The sequence below is a fragment of the Ciona robusta genome, chromosome 12 (assembly GCF_009617815.1).
Source record: "Ciona robusta chromosome 12, ASM961781v2".
Taxonomy (NCBI): domain Eukaryota; kingdom Metazoa; phylum Chordata; class Ascidiacea; order Phlebobranchia; family Cionidae; genus Ciona; species Ciona robusta.
Genome location: NC_143246.1, coordinates 2265891 through 2286033, shown reverse-complemented (window position 1 = coordinate 2286033; position 20143 = coordinate 2265891). Strand labels below are relative to the sequence as shown.

The 20143-nt window shown below is 35.1% G+C and overlaps 1 protein-coding gene across 2 annotated transcripts in view; it reads left to right on the top strand.

Moving 5' to 3' along the window:
• Positions 1 to 2015: 2015 nt before the first annotated feature.
• The window catches only part of LOC149726420 (structural maintenance of chromosomes flexible hinge domain-containing protein 1-like), a 39440-nt gene continuing 21312 nt past the window's right edge, over positions 2016 to 20143 (top strand). The window contains exons 1-21 of one of the 2 annotated variants that reach the window (XM_089890432.1): positions 2016 to 2155; positions 2371 to 2529; positions 3178 to 3256; positions 3809 to 3973; positions 5190 to 5272; positions 5575 to 5708; positions 6683 to 6803; positions 7404 to 7523; positions 8914 to 9074; positions 9461 to 9554; positions 10813 to 11023; positions 11231 to 11339; positions 11753 to 11849; positions 12418 to 12576; positions 12830 to 12946; positions 13566 to 13679; positions 14844 to 15033; positions 15679 to 15870; positions 16590 to 16728; positions 17584 to 17712; positions 18310 to 18409. In XM_089890432.1, coding sequence (XP_089746558.1) covers positions 2404 to 2529; positions 3178 to 3256; positions 3809 to 3973; positions 5190 to 5272; positions 5575 to 5708; positions 6683 to 6803; positions 7404 to 7523; positions 8914 to 9074; positions 9461 to 9554; positions 10813 to 11023; positions 11231 to 11339; positions 11753 to 11849; positions 12418 to 12576; positions 12830 to 12946; positions 13566 to 13679; positions 14844 to 15033; positions 15679 to 15870; positions 16590 to 16728; positions 17584 to 17712; positions 18310 to 18409 — 2640 coding nt within the window. In that variant the 5' untranslated portion in view covers positions 2016 to 2155; positions 2371 to 2403. Of the gene's footprint in view, positions 2156 to 2295; positions 2530 to 3177; positions 3257 to 3808; positions 3974 to 5189; positions 5273 to 5574; positions 5709 to 6682; positions 6804 to 7403; positions 7524 to 8913; positions 9075 to 9460; positions 9555 to 10812; positions 11024 to 11230; positions 11340 to 11752; positions 11850 to 12417; positions 12577 to 12829; positions 12947 to 13565; positions 13680 to 14843; positions 15034 to 15066; positions 15107 to 15678; positions 15871 to 16589; positions 16729 to 17583; positions 17713 to 18309; positions 18410 to 20143 lie in introns of those variants that run through there. The other variant, XM_089890433.1, reaches the window with a different exon arrangement.

The following is a 20143-nucleotide window of genomic DNA, read 5'->3' as shown; positions in this document are numbered from 1 at the left end:
AAAAACTACTTAAAACGCCCTGAATTACATTGACTACAATAGTAAACGGGACCGCCTGGCGAAAGAAGGAGAGTGTATCAGCTCTCTCCTTTACCGACATTGGAGATGCGCGTTCTCTTCATTTTGGGTCCATGCCATATGGCTTGCAATGTTACGTCACTTAAGACGAGAGAATAGGCGTTCCGGTTGAAGTGAGGCGACGTTAGATTAATTATTCGGTTTATTAACCGGGCCTTAGTGAAATGCAGCACCGTTCTTTATTTGCCCGGACTTTATAACACTGCAAAGTTTTGCTTTCAGAGAAACAGTATTAACTCTAACCTTGTGTTTCAAATCTTCACTCGCAATATTTAAACCAATATCGCATTCTTCGGTTCTTTTTGCGAACTCGTGGTTAGTGTAATAACATGATCTTATTTTCCATGAGAAGCCCTTTGCCACAACTTTGATAAACAAATTAGATTGTGTACGATAAAGTACGTGCTATCGGGTGTAATCAGTTCTGCAAATTTTATTAAATCAATTGATTTTCCCGGTGTCGCAGAAATATGGTTCCTCTAGAAAAACTGGTTCCCACAGGCTATACTTATAACTAAATTTATGAGGAATCTAGAACTCTGTTTCCGATTAGAAATAACAGTTGTTAGATGCGACATACTTCGTAAGTTTAGGTTTAAGGATTTATCTTTTTAATAGAAATTTATGCTGTATTTTAACTTAAATTACAATATGACATATAACCAGTGACCACTACCGTTAACACGTCATCAATAACAAAAAGGGCGACCAACCCTACATTTTCACATTAAATAAAATAAACTGTTTAAAAACATAAATATATGATTCGTTCGGAAACAGGTTTAAAGATTTCTGATAAAAATGTACAGTGTCTACGCATGCGCAGTAGCCAATGGAAACCAGATATCCGCGACACCGGCACGAAAAGAGTCTATTTTATCAGCAGAATAACAGTGCTTTGGTCTTTTCATGATAACGTAAAGAAAATTCCGATTTTAAACTGTACTAATCACTTGAAAAAACGTTTATTGGCTGTTTATAGGTAATTGCAATTATAAGGCGGCATAACTTTAGCTAGAATAAGGTGAAGGTGTTTGGTATATATTAGTAAAATCACCTACAAGTTACATACGTGAAAACTCGTAAGCGTGTACATGTTTGAAATACAACAGAGCACCAGTGTTAAACGAATGTCGTTTCCTCGCCGCAATGACAAATTAACTACATTCATTCATCCCCACAAAGTAACATACATGGTAACTCGTAAGTTGACACGGGGTGTATGAACACCAGTGTTAAACATATGTCGTTTCCTCTTCGCAACGATAAATTGGCTACATTCCTTCGTTCATCAGTAAGAGCTTTGACGCGCATTGCTGAGCAGTGAGAATACTGTTGAATTATCACGCTACATTTATCAAACTATATATTACAACTAATTAATCCAAGTTAATTAGCAAACGTGTTTAACGACTGTCGTATCGTTTCGTATTCGCGCAATTATAAATTAGTTAGATTATCATTTGTTCCGCCGCTGTAGTACGGTTGGTTAGCGCGCCTGTCTCTAACTCAGAGGTAATGGTTTCAAGGCTGTTCGCTGTCACCATTGTGGGCGTATATGTCCTTGGGCACTTCACCTCACGACAGCTACTCCAACAAGTAAGTTACATTCATTCATTCTCATTAAATTTGTCTGTGAGCAGGTTCTCTGCTGGGTAAGGCTACGAATCGTGGTTTCTGTTTTACTAACTTGTTACCAAAAAATTGCTGATGATGGGATTTGGAAAAACGAACATTGGACTTTATAGGAACTTGTAACAATTACTGTTTGTTTTAGAGCTTAGACATTATGTTTGTTTAATCTCCTCTCCGTTTTCTTGCACTTAACTGTATTAACGCCTACACGGCGTAAAATGCGTTGCTATGTGCTGACATGTTTGTGAAATAAACATTACTTTTTTTAGCACTGTACAGATAAAATATTTGGCTATGCCCAGTGCTGGTCACTTTTGGGTTGTTTAATTTGTCAACCATACAGAAAATATAATCACTCATAAAAGTGCAAAAGTGGTAATTCGAAAGCGGGCACGAGGTGTGTGAAACACACGTAGTATAACGACCGTAATTTCCCGACCACGTAAGTAAAACAGATTTATTTATTCATTACTAAAATAATCTACGTGCACAATAATCGTTTTTTCTTTTTCGGTTCCAAATCTCTCACTTTCCCGAAAGAGAGAAATAAAGAAAAAGTTCCAATTTTAGCAGACATGTGTAGTTTTGTATTGTGAGCGTGTTTTGTTTGTGATGATTGCGTTTTGCAAAATCGACTTACGCTTTTCTGTATTTTAGCTCTCGTGCAAATTACAGTCTGCTTATGTGATTATGGATGACGTAGAAGATGCTTTCGTTTTCGTTTATGATCGCAGAAGAGGCAAAAACGAAGAGAGACGAAAAATCCACATTGGTGGTGTGTTTTCTTTCGACGTGTTCTTGGAAAAAGTTTTAGATGTAAGTGTTCAGGTTCTTGAATGTATGAATGTAACTTACTTTATTCTCGCATGGTCCGAAAACGGCAGTCGTTATAACACGGGTGTTCTGTTTCATACACCTCATGCCAGCTTACGTTGTTAAAAATATATAATAATAATGTAACATATTTTTGTCCCTTGGATTGCAGTAGCGAAGATTTAGAAATATATTTTATAAACCAAAAAACAGAATAAAGCGAACAAACACAGTTGCTAAACCACGCTTCCAGTTAAAAACTTATTTACGTTTAATTGGAAGAAAATAAGCGTGGTCGCCACATCTAGCAGACAAACGAGCAATGCACCTATTTTCCTACAGTTACAATACCCTTCTATAATTTATTCAGTCTTTGAATTTGCCATGTGACTGCGGTGTGCTTTTGTCCTTCCACTATCACCTCTTTACAGTGCCCGTATCCCGTTTATCTCCCCTTTTTCCCCCTTTTCCGCTTTTTTTTCGCTTACGTGTACTGTTGCGTTACATTGCCTGATGAAGTCTCACGACCTTTGCCGTATGGCAGGCGAAACGTTGGAAATATACTAGGGTTTATACCGGATGAGCGGCTAAACTGTTGTTTTTCTTTATTCAAGTCACTCATTTTATATTTATACATATATTACATTTCAGGTGTTTGACCTTGCTTCTGATGATGAATTTATTGTAACAACAACTGGACGAGAAGAAATAAATGATGACGATACTTTCGGTATGTTTGTCCAGTGGTTGGATTTGCGATACCAACAAAAAAAGAAAATTGGTGTATAGATAGATCTGCTCAAATGTAACCTAAAAGTACCATCTAAGTTTCCCGCCCCAAAAAAACTGTTTTCGTATTTTGAAACTTCGATGGTAGCTTTAGATAACATTTGAGCGTTTGTATCAGTACACAAATTTGATTTTTCGTTGGTATGCCCCTTTATTATCTATTTTTAAAAACTTTGATGTTATCTTTAGATCACATTTGAGCATCTGTATCCAAAAGTGCGGAGTCAAATTTTCATTTTTCGTTGTTATGCCTATTAAAACATGTAAAAATAGGTTTTTGACTTCTGTTTTGTCATTTAAAAAGCTTGAACATTTTGTTTTTCCAGTTAAAATAACGTTAACGATTTCTATCACAAAAAAATATTGTTTACGATTTTTATTCACAAAAAATATTCTTACGTTTTCTCTTTACAGTTAAAATATGTTTACAATTTCTGTCACAAAAAAAGTGATTTCTATTCACAAAAAAAACGCCTACAATTTCCATTCACAGTGACACTTATTGAGAGTGGGGACACGTTATATTTACTACAATATGTAGACCAGCCATTAGAGGCACCTGTTGCAGAACACATCGAGTACCAGCCTCATTATGATACTTTAATCAAAAGTGGAATATACGAGTACTATGCAAGTGAAGGCAACATGAACCCATTACGTAAGTAAAGAAATGAATGAAAATTGCTTTAACTCACGTGGTGGAAAAATTACAGTGTTCTGTTTTATGCACTTCGTAACACAAGTGTTCTGTTTTATACACTTTGTGCCGGCTTATAACATGGGTGTTCTGTTTTATACACTTCGTGCCGGCTTATAACATGGGTGTTCTGTTTTATACACTTAGTGCCGGCTTATAACATGGGTGTTCTGTTTTATACACTTCGTGCCAGCTTATAACATGGGTGTTCTGTTTTATACACTACGTGCCGGCTTATAACATGGGTGTTCTGTTTCATACACTTGGTGCCAGCTTATAACATGGGTGTTCTGTTTTATACACTTCGTGCCGGCTTATAACATGGGTGTTCTGTTTTATACACTTCGTGCCGGCTTATAACATGGGTGTTCTGTTTTATACACTTCGTGCCGGCTTATAACATGGGTGTTCTGTTTTATACACTTCGTGCCGGCTTATAACATGGGTGTTCTGTTTCATACACTTTGTGCCAGCTTATAACATGGGTGTTCTGTTTTATACACTTCGTGCCGGCTTATAACATGGGTGTTCTGTTTCATACACTTGGTGCCAGCTTATAACATGGGTGTTCTGTTTTATACACTTCGTGCCGGCTTATAACATGGGTGTTCTGTTTTATACATTTCGTGCCGGCTTATAACATGGGTGTTCTGTTTTATACACTTCGTGCCGGCTTATAACATGGGTGTTCTGTTTTATACACTTAGTGCCGGCTTATAACATGGGTTTTATGTTTCATACACTTTGTGCTTGCCTTTATAAGTTGACACGTATGTAACTTTGTGGGTGATCGTAAAACGACAGTCGTTATAACACAGGTGTTCATACACCTCGTGCCAGCTTACAAGTTCCCTTGTATGTTACTTTGTGGGTGAATATTTTTTTGTGTTTTTTTTTATGTGTGGCTGATAATTTATACAACCCATTAGTGACCACTGGGTTGTATATTATATAGTAGGGTGGGGGAAGATGAGATACCTTTAACACATAATATCTAAATATCCTGATTGCGTTTAAAACAATTACTAACGGTCAATGGGAGTCGTGGGCATATAGTTTCATAATTTCTTGAATGTTTTTTGTTTACTACTAAACAAGGCGAGAAAATAGAGTTAAAAGGTGTCCCGTCTTCCCCCACCCTACATTATATTAATAAAAAAAAAATTTTTTTTTACAGCTTTTGCATTCGCTGAGCTAATAGACAATGCTTTGGCTGCTACAGCCAGGAATGTTGGTCCACGAATAATTGAATTAAGTTTGGTAAGTCTAGTTTAGTCTATATATTTTATAAAATGTATACATATTATATATATAGTAGGGTGGGGAAAGATGGGACACAATATTATTCCATTTTTCTCGTCCCATTTGGTAGTAAACAAAACCATTCAAAGAATTATCAAACCGTATCCTCACGACTCCCATAGACCGTTGTTAATTGTTTAAAACGCAATCAGGATATATTATATGTCGACATAACATTTTGGTACACTATTAGTTGGACCTGCTTTTTTTCTGTACATTAGTTGCACTTGCGGATTTTTACCAATTCATTTTTATTTCAGCATTTTAACACCTCAACTGGCGAGCATATGTTATGCGTATATGACAACGGACAAGGCATGTCATCTCGACAACTCAACAATTGGGCGATTTATCGACTTTCGAAATTTAATCGTAAAGATCGAAGGGATATCGGGTATCTTGCAAGATTTCAATTTTATTTTAAATTTAGTCAATTGCTGCATTTTTAGGCAAAATTTTAGGCAATTGATTAGTTTTTGATACTGTGCCTAAATTAAGGCTCGCTGCTATAATTGTGGGCGTATGTGTCCTTGGGCAAGACATTTAACGGCAATTGCTCTAAGCCAGTGGTCATTAATGGGTTGTCCAAATTATCCATACAATTTCTAATAAAAATAAAAGTAACATACTTGGTAACCTGTAAGCTGGCAAGAGGTGTATGAAACAGAACACCCGTACTATAAAGAGTGTCGTTTCCCGACCACGAGGATAGAGTAAGTTACATTCATTCTTATTGTTAGTTGCACAAAAAAATGAAAAACATCTCCTTAAAATAATCACCTACAAAGTAACATAATTGGTAACTCGTAAGCTTGCACGAGGTGTATGAAACAGAACACCTGTGTTTTAACGACTGTCGTTTTCTGGCCACACGAGGATAAAGTAAGTTACATTCATTCTAATTGTAAGTTGTTACAAAAAAATTCCCCCAAAATAATCACCCACAAAGTAACATACATGGTAACTCATAAGCTGGCACAATGTGAATGAACACCTGTGTCATAACGACTGTCAATTTCTGGCCACACAGGATAAAGCAAGTTTCATTCATTTTTATTGTAAGTTTTTGCAAAAAACTAATCACCTACAAAGTAACATACATGGTAACTCCTAAGCTGGCACGAGGTGTATGAAAAATTTAACGACCGTTATTTTCCTGCTACATAGGATAGAGTAAGTTTCATTCATTTTTATTGTAAGTTTTTGCAAAAAACTAATCACCTACAAAGTAACATACATGGTAACTCCTAAGCTGGCACGAGTTGTATAAAAAATTTAATGACTGTTATTTTCCTGCTACACAGGATAGAGTAAGTTTCATTCATTTATACTTAGCAGTTTTTACACTTAACTTATTTAAACAAACAGAGAGCATATCCCATACCATGATGATGAAAACTTAGCTACCCCAAAATCGCTCAACAGCGACATCTCCTGGTTCGGTGTTGGTGGAAAACAAGCAATATTTTTCATCGGAAATTCAACACGGGTTGGTTTACTTTTTTTATGAAATTTCTTTAAAAAAATTTTCTCAAAATATTTTGTGGATAAAATTGGAATTTTTTAAAAATATTTTAATTTTTGTTTAAAATAAATTAAAAGATTTTGTAAATAAAAGTAGTCAAGAGCCTACGGTCATTTAATTTTTTGAATGTTCTTTATGTGCCACCAAATGGGATGATTTCCAAGGGATTTTAAAAAAGGCGCACAAGTTTTTGCTTAGAAAATGGACGCATATATATAAAACGTCTGGACCCCCGTGACCCCTCCCCTTGTATATGCTCCTATGCAGTTGCGCCGCCAGATAAAAAAATAAGGGGGGGTTTTAACCAAAAATTTTCAAAAAAGTTTTTTTTTTTTTTTTTTTTTAAATTAATATTTTTGGGGGGTTTAAAAGGCAGGGTTTGCGACCCGTAACCCCCTTGGCTGCGCAACCTCTTCTGTGCATTTATATTGGGTGCTTACGGGTACTCTGTTTTTTTCAGGGTATATACGCCTACCCATAACATTTCAAGATCAACTTAATGTCATGTGTTTGGAAATAGGACCCAAAATTTGATAGTGTAAAAATGTTTCGCTTACCCTGCAGATAATAACAAAACAAAGAAATTCGTGCGACGTGCATGAGTTCACAATGTCCAAAAATGAATTCAAAAGAAAGGAGAAAAACAAGGAAGCAATTTTCGCTGGCTATATTCGGAATAGAACGGTTAGTAAAAATTTAATTGCATCTTTATGATAATGTGTTTACAGTCGTCGACCCCTGTCACTGTTTATCGTAGTTGCTCCAAACTGCATAGTTGCTCCAACCCAGTGGTCACAAGTAGGTTAAAAATTCCTACACATAGAATTACATAAGTGATAACTTACAAGCTCGTATGACATGCGGTGTATGAAATAAAACACCCGCTAGCGTTGCCCTGTCACTTTAAAGTAAAAAAAACATTTTTTTAAATTTATTTAATTTTACCATTGCTCATTAAATGGTCATTTTCACAGACTAGCATAAAAAAATAAGGTTTAAAATATATCGTTTAACGAAGTGATTGTATGTCACTTGCCTGCCTCATGCCTACGTTTCAGTTTGTTTGTTATTATAACATCTATGTTTTAATAACTGTCGTTGCCACCACTTAAGGATAAATAAGTTACATATGACGTGCACTGGCGTAAATAGACGTGTGAAAAAGGGAGATCTAATTTTCGCCGAAGATGAAAACAAATTTTAGCGTAAACACCCCCCTCCCTTTTCTACTGTAAAACCCCCCCGTTTTTTTTTTTCTATTCTGTTCTATGTGGGTGAGGTCCCGCAGCGTGGCACGCTATGGGCCCTAGGATTTAAGCCATAATTGACCCATTACCCCAACACCCGGGGTGCTACTGCATGGACCTTCCCAGTTTAAGGAGCCTGGCGCTTTCCCCCGTTTTACATACTTATTTAAATTTTTAAATTATGACGTACGTTGTCATGTTATTGGGTTACGGCGGCGAAGCCTATTTTGTAAAATATGCAAATCGTTATAGTTTTATTAACATGCTTTTGTGAACAAATATTAATAGCTTGGGCCTGAGCAGTAATGACGTCATTAAGGAAAAAATGTGCACGCTAAAACGTTCGTTTCGACCCCCTGACCCCCCACCTATTTGCCCCGGTGCATATGTAGTAACTCGTAAGCGTGTACGAGGTGAATGAAACAGAACATCTATGTTATAATGACTGTTGTTGCCTTGCCATGCGAGTAATAAAAAAGTTACATAATAATTTGCAGTGGTTCTTAAACTTTTTTGTATGCTTTACCCTTTTAACAAAGATGTAATATGATGCTTGTTTATTAGAAAGCGAAAACAACTATTTACATTAGTTATAATGCAACGGATGCGCTTGGTTTTGCTTAAAAGAATCAATAAGCTACGAGGCAAGCTTCGAATTAGCAGTTAATCTGAACTAGAATATAGTAAGCTACGATATCTACAATTGGCACAATTTTCTGTCTCGTCAACTGATGTGGAATTTGCTTGATAGCTCATTTACCCTCTAAATACGAGGAATTTACCCCCAGGGGTAAATTGGCCCCAGTTTAAGAAACGCTGCTTTACAGTTTGGAGACAGTTCACACATCGCACATTCGGATGATGTTATTCGGGATTTTATTAACTCGGAAAATGATGATAGTTTTACTCGTGTCATCGTGTCCGGTATATCGGAACATCACACGCATTTCATGAAGCATGGATTTGATGTATGGAATAGGCAGCTTGCGTGAGTAATTTTTATATTTTTTTACCTTTTATTCTATATTGTCCGGCGTCGTGGCAAAGTAGTTAGCGCGCCTGCCTCTAACCCAGAGGTAATGGGTTCGAGAGACGTTGCTGCTACCATTGTGGGCGTATGTGTCCTTGGGCAAGACACTTAACGGCAATTGCTTTAACTCAGTGGTCACTAATGGGTTGTCCAAATTATCAGTCATACAAATTAAAATAAAATAAAAAATAATAATAATTACCCACAAAGTAACTTACTTGGTAACTCGTAAACTGACACGAGGTGTATGAAACAGAACACACGTGTTTAACGACTGTTGTTAGAACAAAAAGGTGTTCCATCTTACCCCACCCTACCGTATTATTAATATTTTTTTCCCACAGACACATATACCATTACTATATACATGGGCCCGAGGGCAACACATCGATGTCAAGAAACAGGAAAAATATTGGGGTTTCTGATGTTAATATTTTGGTAATAATTTAAATTTGCAAATTTTTAGCTTTATATTGCTGGCTTCAAAATTGCGGCTTTAAAATTGCGGCTTTTATATTGCTGGCTTCAAAATTGCGGCTTTAAAATTGCGGCTTTAAAATTGCGGCTTTACATTAAATAAAAAGCCGCAATTCTAATGCCATAAATTTTATGCCAAAAAATCCAACCTTTTAAACTAATTACATATTATACTCCAGGTCATTTTGCAGGAAAATGGGGCAAAAATGTTTATTTAAAGTTGAAAGTTTAAAGCTGGCGATATCTTGTTACTTCTGACTATCAAATTTGCTTTAAATTTTTTTGTTTTTCTTTTGTTTAAAGCCAAATTTAAAGCCTATTGATAGCCACGGGTTAGAAGATATTGTTGGCTTTAAAGCTGGCTTTATAACAGAGGCTTTTTATTATAAATCACAAAACCACAATTTAATGCCATGAATTTACCGCTAAGCTTTAACCTAATTATAATAGTTGGGGAAGACTGGACACTGTTAGCACATTTTATCCGAAAAATCCTGATTGTATTTTAAACATTTAACTACAGTCTATTGGAGATTTTGATTTCGGTTTATTAGTATTTGCCTGTTCTTTGTTTACTACTAAATAGGACGAGAAAATCATAAAAAAAGGTGTCCCATCTTCTCCCACCCTACTATATAGTAGTAGTAGGGATGCACATTACAGAATTTCGAATCCACGAGATTTGAATTCTTTTGTATTCGAATCTAATTTCGGGATTCTGTATTCTGATTAATGACGTCATCTCATACACTATATTAACAATTTTTGAAAATCAATAATTTTGAAAATAATTTTGTTATGTGTTTGTGGGCTTTTCGAGAGTAAACGTTTCGTAACGTCTTTTCATAGCCTGCTATACATTTCATGACGCAAAACCTACCGAATAGTACAATTTTTGATCATTTTATAGCTCATGATCCAACAAGACTGCTATGAAAAAGTCTATAAACTGACTTATGTGGGTAAAATTATTTTTTCCTATAAATATAAAAAGATTCAAAATTCTAGATTCGGAATTCTAGGATATCCTAGAATACCTAATTATTCTGTAATGTGCATCCCTAAGTAGTAGTAAATAAAGAAAATCCAAATTACAAAACCATATCTTCACAACTCCCATAGACTGTTGTTAATTGTTTAAAACACAATCAGGATATTTGGACGTTACATTTTAATGGTGTCCCATCTTCCTCCACCCTACTATAATCCTATACCCAAGGTCACTCTGCACGAAAACGGGCAGAAAATTTTGTCGACGAACCTTCGTGATATAGAAGATGACCTCGAGACGAAATACATTCGGACTTCGGCGAACACTTTTGAGTTTGTTGCCAAATCTGATGGAGAAAATGGTGGCATAGTGGAGGGAATGATCAGATATCATCCATTCTTATATGACAGAGAGACTTATCCTATTGACAGTACTCAAGGTGAGTCTTTTAAACATAATTAAATAAAAGATTTTTTTATATTTAATTTTTTTTTTTTTTTTTAATTTAAAAAAAATAATTTTTTTTAAAGGAAAAATTTTGTAACTAACAATGCTAAGCCACTTAAATCCTAAGGATGGCTTGTTTTGCAAAAAAAACGCAAACAAATTCTTTTGATTTTTTTTCTTTTTTTTATATTTATTCTAGAATCAAGCGCAGAGTATGACGGGACAGGGGAACCCCCGGGAAGGGGAAGACGGCCCATATTCGAATGTTACTGGAACGGTAGACTAATTCCATACACTTTTATTGATGAGTAAGTTTGAATTTGTGCTAATTCGTTGCATAATGTACTGGCAATTCAGAACTGTTCAATCGAAGCCTACAATTTAAATACATATATAGTAGGGTTGGGGGAAGATGGGACACCTTTTTGTCCATTTTCTCGTCTCATTTAGTAGTAAACAAAGAACATTTAAAGAATTATAAAACTGTATTAATTATGGGAACTGTAGGAATCGGGTTTCATGATTTGAATATTCTCAGTTTACTACTAAATGGGACAAGAAAATAGAGTGGCAAGGTGTCCCGTCTTCCCCCCATCCTACTGTACAAATTTCTAATTTTAAAATTGTTCGTTCTTCAATATAGAAACAAATGTACCTATATATTGCTTTCTTTTTATGCATACTGTTGGACTACACTAAATAACAGTGAATTATTTGACAGTTTTGATTGGTGCAAGATACCACGCAAACAAGCAGCTTTACTGGGTGATTGTTTTTATCGAATTTCTGGTTGTCTGTTTTCCAATGATAAATTTCAGGTTTGTTTATTTTATAGTAGGGTGGGGCAAAATGGGACACATTAGCACATAATATTTAAATATTCTGATCGGGTTTTAAACAATTAACAACGGTCCATGGAAGTCTTGAGGAAAAGGTGTTATAATTCGTTGAATGTTCTTTGTTTACTACCAAATGGAACAAGAAATAAAATTAAAAGATGTCTCATTTTTCCCAAACATGCTATACGTTAGCGATCGCTAAATGGTTGACCAAACTGGTGGTCTCATAATATATAGTAGGGTGGGGAAGATGGGACACCTTTTCATTCTATTTTTTTCATAAATTTTTTTTCAAATCACTTTGTATTAAACAAAGAAAATTCAAAGAATTCTAAAACTGTATCCTTACGACTCTAATAGACTGTTGTTAATTGTTTGAAACATGATCAGGATATTTGGATATTATGTGCTAACGGTGTCCCATCTTCCCCTACAGACATTTACATAATTTATATTTAAATAAAATGTGATAAAATATTGCGTAAAAAATTTTAGGTGTATTTTTCTGTTCATTTTTTTTTTTTTTTTTAACCAATCATATATTAAGGTAAGCACCAACAAACTGACTTTTATTGACTTGGACTCGAAACTAAAAGACAGAAACACGACATTCAACCACATGGTGTTAGGTGAGGAACAAAACGGACAAATTAATCGGCATTTCGTTGACTGGTTGAAAGAATGTCACGAAAAACATGATAAACAGGTAAAAAAAATTAATTCCTGTTCAACAGGCACATATTTAACTTACGACAGGCCACCTTTAGCACAGAATATCAATATATCCTGATCTTGTTTTAAACAATTAACAACGGTCTATGGGAGTCGTGGGGATAGAGTTTTTTAATTTTTTGAATGTTCTTTGTTTACTATCAAATGGGACGAGAAATTAAATGAAAATGTGTCCCATCTTTCCCACCCTGCTATATGTAATTTAGCACATTTTTCTTACTTTTCAGGTGAAGTTTTTAAAACATGTTTCTGTTGTAATGAAAAACGATGGCACACATAAATCTAAACATACACTGTATAAAGCTATAGAGTGGGAAGGGAGAGTCTTTAGTAAAGGACAATTGGTAAGTTTTTATTTTTTTTCAAATTTTAGTTTCATAACAAAATATAAAAGCCACAAATTTAAATTTCTACATTTTTTAAAAATTTAAAATTAAAAACCAAATTTAAAAGCCGCAAATTTATAAAGCAGATATAAAGCCGCAATTGTTTGTTTATTTTTAGGCTTTTTTTGCAAATATATTTACATGGTACCTTGCTGTTTTAATGAAATTTTAGAACCAATTTGCGAAATAGAATTGCTAAAACACACAAAAAATAAAAAATTAGAAAGGAAAGCGAGAATAAAATTGTGTTTTTGGTAATGAAAAATGTCAAAGCACCAAAAAATAAATATTTCGAATGAAAAAATAACAATAAAATTGTTTTTTTTTGGCAGAAAAAAATGGTAGAATACCAAAAGTAAAAATGTAGAATTCAAAAATGTAATTAACACCTTTTTTTTTAAAGTTTGTTTTTTTGAAATAAAAATTGGTAAATCCTAAAAATAAAAATTCAAAACCTTGGTTTTTGTTAAAACACCTTAAACTTTTAATTTTTTGGTAAAACATCAAAAATAGAAATTTTGAAATTTTGATTTTTACTAAAACATCAAAAAAAAAAACTTCGAAATTTAAATTTTAGGTACGAACGCAAAGAACCGTTCCAGTTATTTGCGGAACGATTCGTAAGTTTTTACTTCCTGGTGAATATGATGGAGATGTTTATTCAGTTGGTGGAGAATTTGAACTAATTCAGGTAAATTGTTGTAAAAATTTTGCCCATTGTTCCAACACCCAAGCAACTTGTTTAGTAGGGTGGGGCAAGACGGGACACCATTTAGCACATATTATACAAATATCCCGACCGTGTTTTTAAACAGTTAGCAACAGTTTTACAAATTCTTTGAATGTTCTTTGTTTACTTTCAAATGGTACCAGTAAATGGAATGAAACGCTGTCCCGTCTTCCCCCACCCTACTACTTATTGCCAGTTACTATATGTAGTTGCTACCATTGTGGGAAGGGGTGTATCTAAAAATTTAAAAAGAGAAAAATTTGCATAGAAAATGAACATGCAGCACGTTACATGCTCGATAAAAACATACCTTGACTGACTGGACCCCTGTGATCTCCCTTGTATACGCCCCTGATTGTGGGCCTTGGGCAAGACAGTTATCGCTTAGTGCTCTAACCCATTGGTCTCTTCTTAGTTGTGTAATTTGTCAGCCATGTTTAAAAAAAAATAATGGTTATCACTCATAAAGTAACACACAACATTCATGTTACAGCGACTGTCGTTACAATTGCAGGACAAATAAGTTACATTCGTTTTATCATTTACCCACTAAGTTACATACGTGTTATCTCATAACCTGGCAATAGGTGTATAAAACAGAACACCCGTGTTATACTGTCTGTCGTTTTCTACTATGCGCGGATAAATAAGTAACATACTTGGTAACTCATAAGCTGGCAATAGGTGTATAAAACAGAACACCCGTGTTATAACGACTGTCGTTTTTCCCTTCATGTAAGGACAAATAAGTTACATACGTTGTAACTCGTAAGCTGGTACGAGGTGTATGAAGCAGAACACCCGTGTTATAACGACTGTCGTTTTCCCTTCATGTAAGGACAAATAAGTTACATACGTTGTAACTCGTAAGCTGGCACGAGGTGTATGAAACAGAACACCCGTGTTATAACGACTGTCCTTGTCCCGCCATGAGAGGACGAGGTCACGTGGATAAATAAGTTACATACGTAGAAGCTCATAGGCTGGCACGAGGTGTATAAAACAGGATCCGTGTTTTATTGTAACTGTAGGTGTATGAAACAAAACACTCATGTTATTAGGACTGTCGTTTACCTTTTTTAAGGATAAAATAAGTTACATTCATTCATTCAATCATACATTTAGGAACCACAAGCGTTATACGGAGAAATCCGCTGCTTTCCGTTATCGAAATTGGATCGCAACGTTTCGGTTGAAATTATTCAAGACCTTGTTCAACGAGAGGAAGGGAAGCTCCCCGCTACAATCGAAGTTGAATGGCCTGACAATGATGAGGTTACCGAAGGTCAAGTTTCGTTTGCTGGGGTTAATATAGGTCAGTATTTTTATGTGGCCTGACAATGATAAGGTTACTGAAGGTCAAGTTTCGTTTGCTAGGGTTAATATAGGTCAGTATTTTTTATGTGGCCTGACAAAAATGAGGTTACTGAAGGTCAAGTTTCTTTGGTGGGGTTAATATAGGTCAGTATTCTTTCATCGTGAAAATTTTGAATGCTTATTTGAAAATGATTCTTAAAATTTATTTAATGGATGAGTTTTTAAATGTTTTTTTTTTGTGTGTCCTTGGGCAAGACACTTAACGGCAATTGCTCTAACCCAGTGGTCACTAATGGGTTGTCCAAATTATCAGCCATACTAAAAAAAATTGAAAAATGGCCTTAAAAAAGTAATCACCCATAAAGTAACATACTTGGTAACTCGTAAGCTGGCATGAGGTGTATGAAACAGAACACCTGTGTTTAATAATAACTGTCGTTTTCCGGCCACGCGAGGATAAAGTAAGTTACATTCATACACAGTGGCGTAGCCAGGGGGGGTTTGGGGGGTCGCGATCCTCCCTTTATAAACCCTCCAAAAAAATTAAAAAAAAAAAAAATTAAAAAAAAGCTTTTTGAAAATTTTTGATTAAAACTCTTCCTTTTTTTTTCTGGCTGCGCCACTGTTCATACATATGTTTTAGGTGCAATGCAAGCTGTTATTCTCAACCAGGATGACGAACCAATTCACAAACTGTTTTCGAACAACGAGACTCGAAAACTTCTCATCGAACAAAGGGTTTATCTATCCCCCCCTAGTGGAGAAATGTCCGTACAAGTCTCAAGTCATGTGACGTCCCACTCAAAAAATGGCGACTATTATTTTGAAAGAATAGGTAAAGAAATCATTAAAACGTATATATATATAATTGTATATATAACTTTAAAAATTACCAAAGAAAAATAATTACAATTAAATCACAACTCTTTAAAGTGCGTTGGTATTTGTTAAAAACATGACCAGGGTTTTTAGATATTATGTGCTAAAGGTGTTCTGTCTTCCCCCACGCAAAAGTGCGTTGAATATTGTCATCAACACGATTGGGAAATATGGGACATATGCTAACACTAAACAATATCCCATCTTACCCCAACCTACAATATACTAACGGTGTCCTATCTTGCCCCAACCTACAATATACTAAACAGTATCCATCTTACCCCAACCTACGATATACTAACGATGTCCCATCTTACCCCAACATACAATATACTAAACAGTGTCCCATATTACCTCAACCTACAAATACTAAACAGTGTCCCATCTTACCCCAACCTACAATTTACTAAACAGTGTCCCATTTTACCCCAACCTGCAATATACTAATAGTATCCATCTTACTATACTATAGTAGGGTGGGGGAAGGTGGGACACCTTCAGCACATAATATCTAAATATCTTGATCGTGTTTTAAACAGTTAACACCAGTCTATAGGAGTCGTGAGGATACGGTTTTATAATTCTTTGAAATTTTTTATGTTTACTTTAAAATCGGTTGAAAAAATCAAATAAAACGTTTTCCCATCTTACCCCAACCTACTACATTTGGAACAGAAAACCTAAAAGCTCCCGGCAACTACAGCGTTACTATACAAGCAGCATTAGATGAGAGTGGGGTGTATGTATACGGTGACGGTCGTAAGTTGCCATCGCTGACAATTAATTTCTGTATACAGGAATCTCCACCACACAGGTTTTAACCGTTTTTGTTTTTTTTGTAATATTTTTTTGGCTGTTTTTTTGCTGTTTTGAATATTTGTTTTTATAAATTTTTTTTTGTTTTTTTTTTTAATTTTTTTTTGGCTTTTTAAAAAAAAATTTGTATATCCACTAATAATAGAGGCCCAAACATTACAACTCAAGGGGTAATGGGTTCAAGGTTCGGTGCTGCTACCATTGTGGGCGTATGTGTCCTTGGGCAAGACACTGCAAATGTTTAAATTAGGCGCCCTAGCTAAGCTAAAATAGGGTAGGTTTCGTGCAATCGAGTTTTATTTAAAAAAGGGCATTTTTGCAACACCTGTACTTTTAATTTGGAACAATAATAATTTTAATGATATAGGATCTCTATGTAACACGTGAATATAAATACGCCTGTCTTGGTCGCTCTTTTCTCACTAGACGTGCTACACAAAATCAAGGCAAGCAAACACTGATCGACTCTTGTATAGAGACTCACTACAATAATAAATATTAATTTGGACACAAATCATATCACTTTCGAAAGGTCCGCTGCTATGCAAAATTTGTTTTAAAACTTTTCCGGTTCGTAAGCTAAAAGGTTTGAGAACCTTTGATTGTCAACCATATAGAAAAAAATTAAATTACGAATGTGCTGTATATAAACAGAGCACTCGTGTTAAAACAATTGAAACTTTAACGGTTTGTAAGCTAAAAAGATTAAGAACCGCTGACCTAAATTTTCAACCACGTAGAAAAAATAAACCCCCTAGAAAAATTAATAAATTAAATTACAAATGGGTTGTATTTAAACAGAACACCGTGTGAAAAAGTCTGATCTTAACTTATTAAAAAATCATGTTTATAGGTTTATGGTGGGCATTTTGGAATCGCCTTTGAGAATAGGTTGTCCATTTGACCTACCATTAGACATGCAAGATGATAATGGACATTCTACAAGACCTACTTTTGAAGTGGATCCTATACTAGAGTCAAAGTATGTACTGTAATATCTGTCTGGCAACAATGGTTATCCCCTCTTTCTATTTTCCGCCATGCGAGGATAAATTAGTTACGTATGTGGTAACTCATAAGCTGGCATGAGGTGCATGAAACAGAACAACCGTGTTATAACGACTGTCGTTTTCCCGCCATGCAAGGATAAATAAGTTACATACATGGTAACTCATAAGCTGGAACAAGGTGTATGAAACGGAACACCCGTGTTATAACGACTGTCATTTTTAGGTCACATGAGGATTAAGTAAGTTATATTAAAATCGTAATATTTGTCTAACGCCGTGTCACAATAGGTGGCGCACTTGGCTTTAATCTATAGATAACAGGTTCAAGGCTCATCGCTGCTACCATTGTGGGCGTATGTGTTTTTGGGCAAGACACCTAACGGCAATTGCTCCAACCCAGTGGTCATTAATGGTTTTCCACATTATCAGCCACACATAAAAAATTGAAAAAATCCCCCTAAAAACAGTTACCAACAAAGTAACATACTTGGTAACTCGTAAGCGGCAAATTTAAACAGAATTTCTTGTTAGATTTTATTGTTAATTTAAAAAAAATTATTTTGTTACAGCGGTTTAGAATTATCTTACGATTCTACTGAGATAAAAGGAAATTCTCTCGTCATAAAAGACGTTGTTGCTATTGGCGATGTTATGTCTCAACAGGGCAAGGTAAAATAAATGAATGTAAATGATTTATCCTTCTGTGGCAGGGCAGTCGTTATAACACGGGTGTTCTGTTTCATACACCTCGTGCCAGATTTTGAGTTACCATGTATGTAATTTGGATGTGATTTTTTTTTCAATTTTTTTTGTAACTGTAAACTGACTAAAGGTCATTAAAAGTCACACCAAATAACAAGGACTCTTGCTCCAATGCATGTAATATTAGAATGACACTCTGGCACACAAACTAAGCTTATATAGAAACACAAAATCACTCAAGCATAATATTGAACATATACATTGAGAAAAACATTAATTGTTTGGACAATAGTGATAGTTTAGGGCAGCGCTCTTCAACCAGTGTGCACGGTGCACCAAAATATGCCTGGGGTGCACCAGTGCAAAGGGTATACAAGGGTGCATCACAAACTTTAAAAATTTTCAGCAATAATATTCAGTTTTGAACATTTTTAACAAATTTAGCCATTTTCCTACAGTTTTTTTTTATGAATTCTATATCTTGCATCACTGGAAATTGCAAAACTAGTCTTCTCTTTAACCGCAAACCATCTGTTCCTAATGATTTTGATTGGTGGTGCTTTTCGACTAAACAGGAACTTATTCTCGTACGCATTTCTCCTTGATGACGTCATTAGTTTTACTTTACAGCAATCAGGGGTGCATGAGATCGTCGCAACAATTTAGGGGTTCACCAACCCAAAAAAGGTTAACCAAAAAAAAAAAACTAAAAAAAGCACTGGTTTAGGGAGTTAACATAAATGTCATGATAAATATAGTAGGGTGGGGGAAGATGGGGCACCTTTAGCACGCAATATCTAAACATCCTGATCCTGTTTTAAACAAATACTAACGGTCAATCGGAGTCGTGGGCAAATAGATTTAAAATTTCTTTAATGTTCTTTGTTTACTACTAAATGGGGTGAGAAAATAGAGGTAAAAGGTGTCCTGTCTTCCCCCACCTTAGTGTATAAAAATCCTATTAAAGTAAATAATAAATGAATATCCTATAAAGTAAAACATTAAACAATAACAGTAATGTATGGGTGACAATTTTTACAACCTAAAAGAACAATTGGGTTGGAGTAATTGCTGTTCTTTAGACACTTTTGTTTGTAATGTTAGCAGCATCTAGCCTCGAACAAGCAGAATCTGGGCTAGAAGCGCGATAGTTTGCTAAAATGTCATAACTTGTTTATGCATTTCGTCCGGCGCCCTGGCGTAGTGGTTGGCGCGCCTGCCTGTAACCAATAGGTAATGGGTTCAAGGCTTGACGCTGCTACCATTGTGGGCATATGTGTCCTTGGGCAAGACACTTAACGACAATTGCTCCAACCCAGTGGTCACTAATGGGTTGACCAAATTATCAGCCATACTTAAAAAAATGAAAAAATTCCCAAAAAATAATCACCCATAAAGTAACATACATGGTAACTTGTAAGCTGGCACGAGGTGTTAAACCCGTGTGATAACGACTGTAGTTTTCCGGCCACGCGAGGATAAAGTAAGTTACATTCATTCATTTAATTATATATAACTCTCTTAAAACTCAGTAAATCTTGCAGGAAAATCTGCCACAATTAAAAAAAGTATTTAAATAAAAAAATTAATTAAAAAAATTAAGCTACATTCATTAATTTAGGAATCTTGAAAAAAAAATGTAAAAAAAAATTAAATAAAATTTTTATAAATTTTTTTTTTATATAAATAAAACATATATTT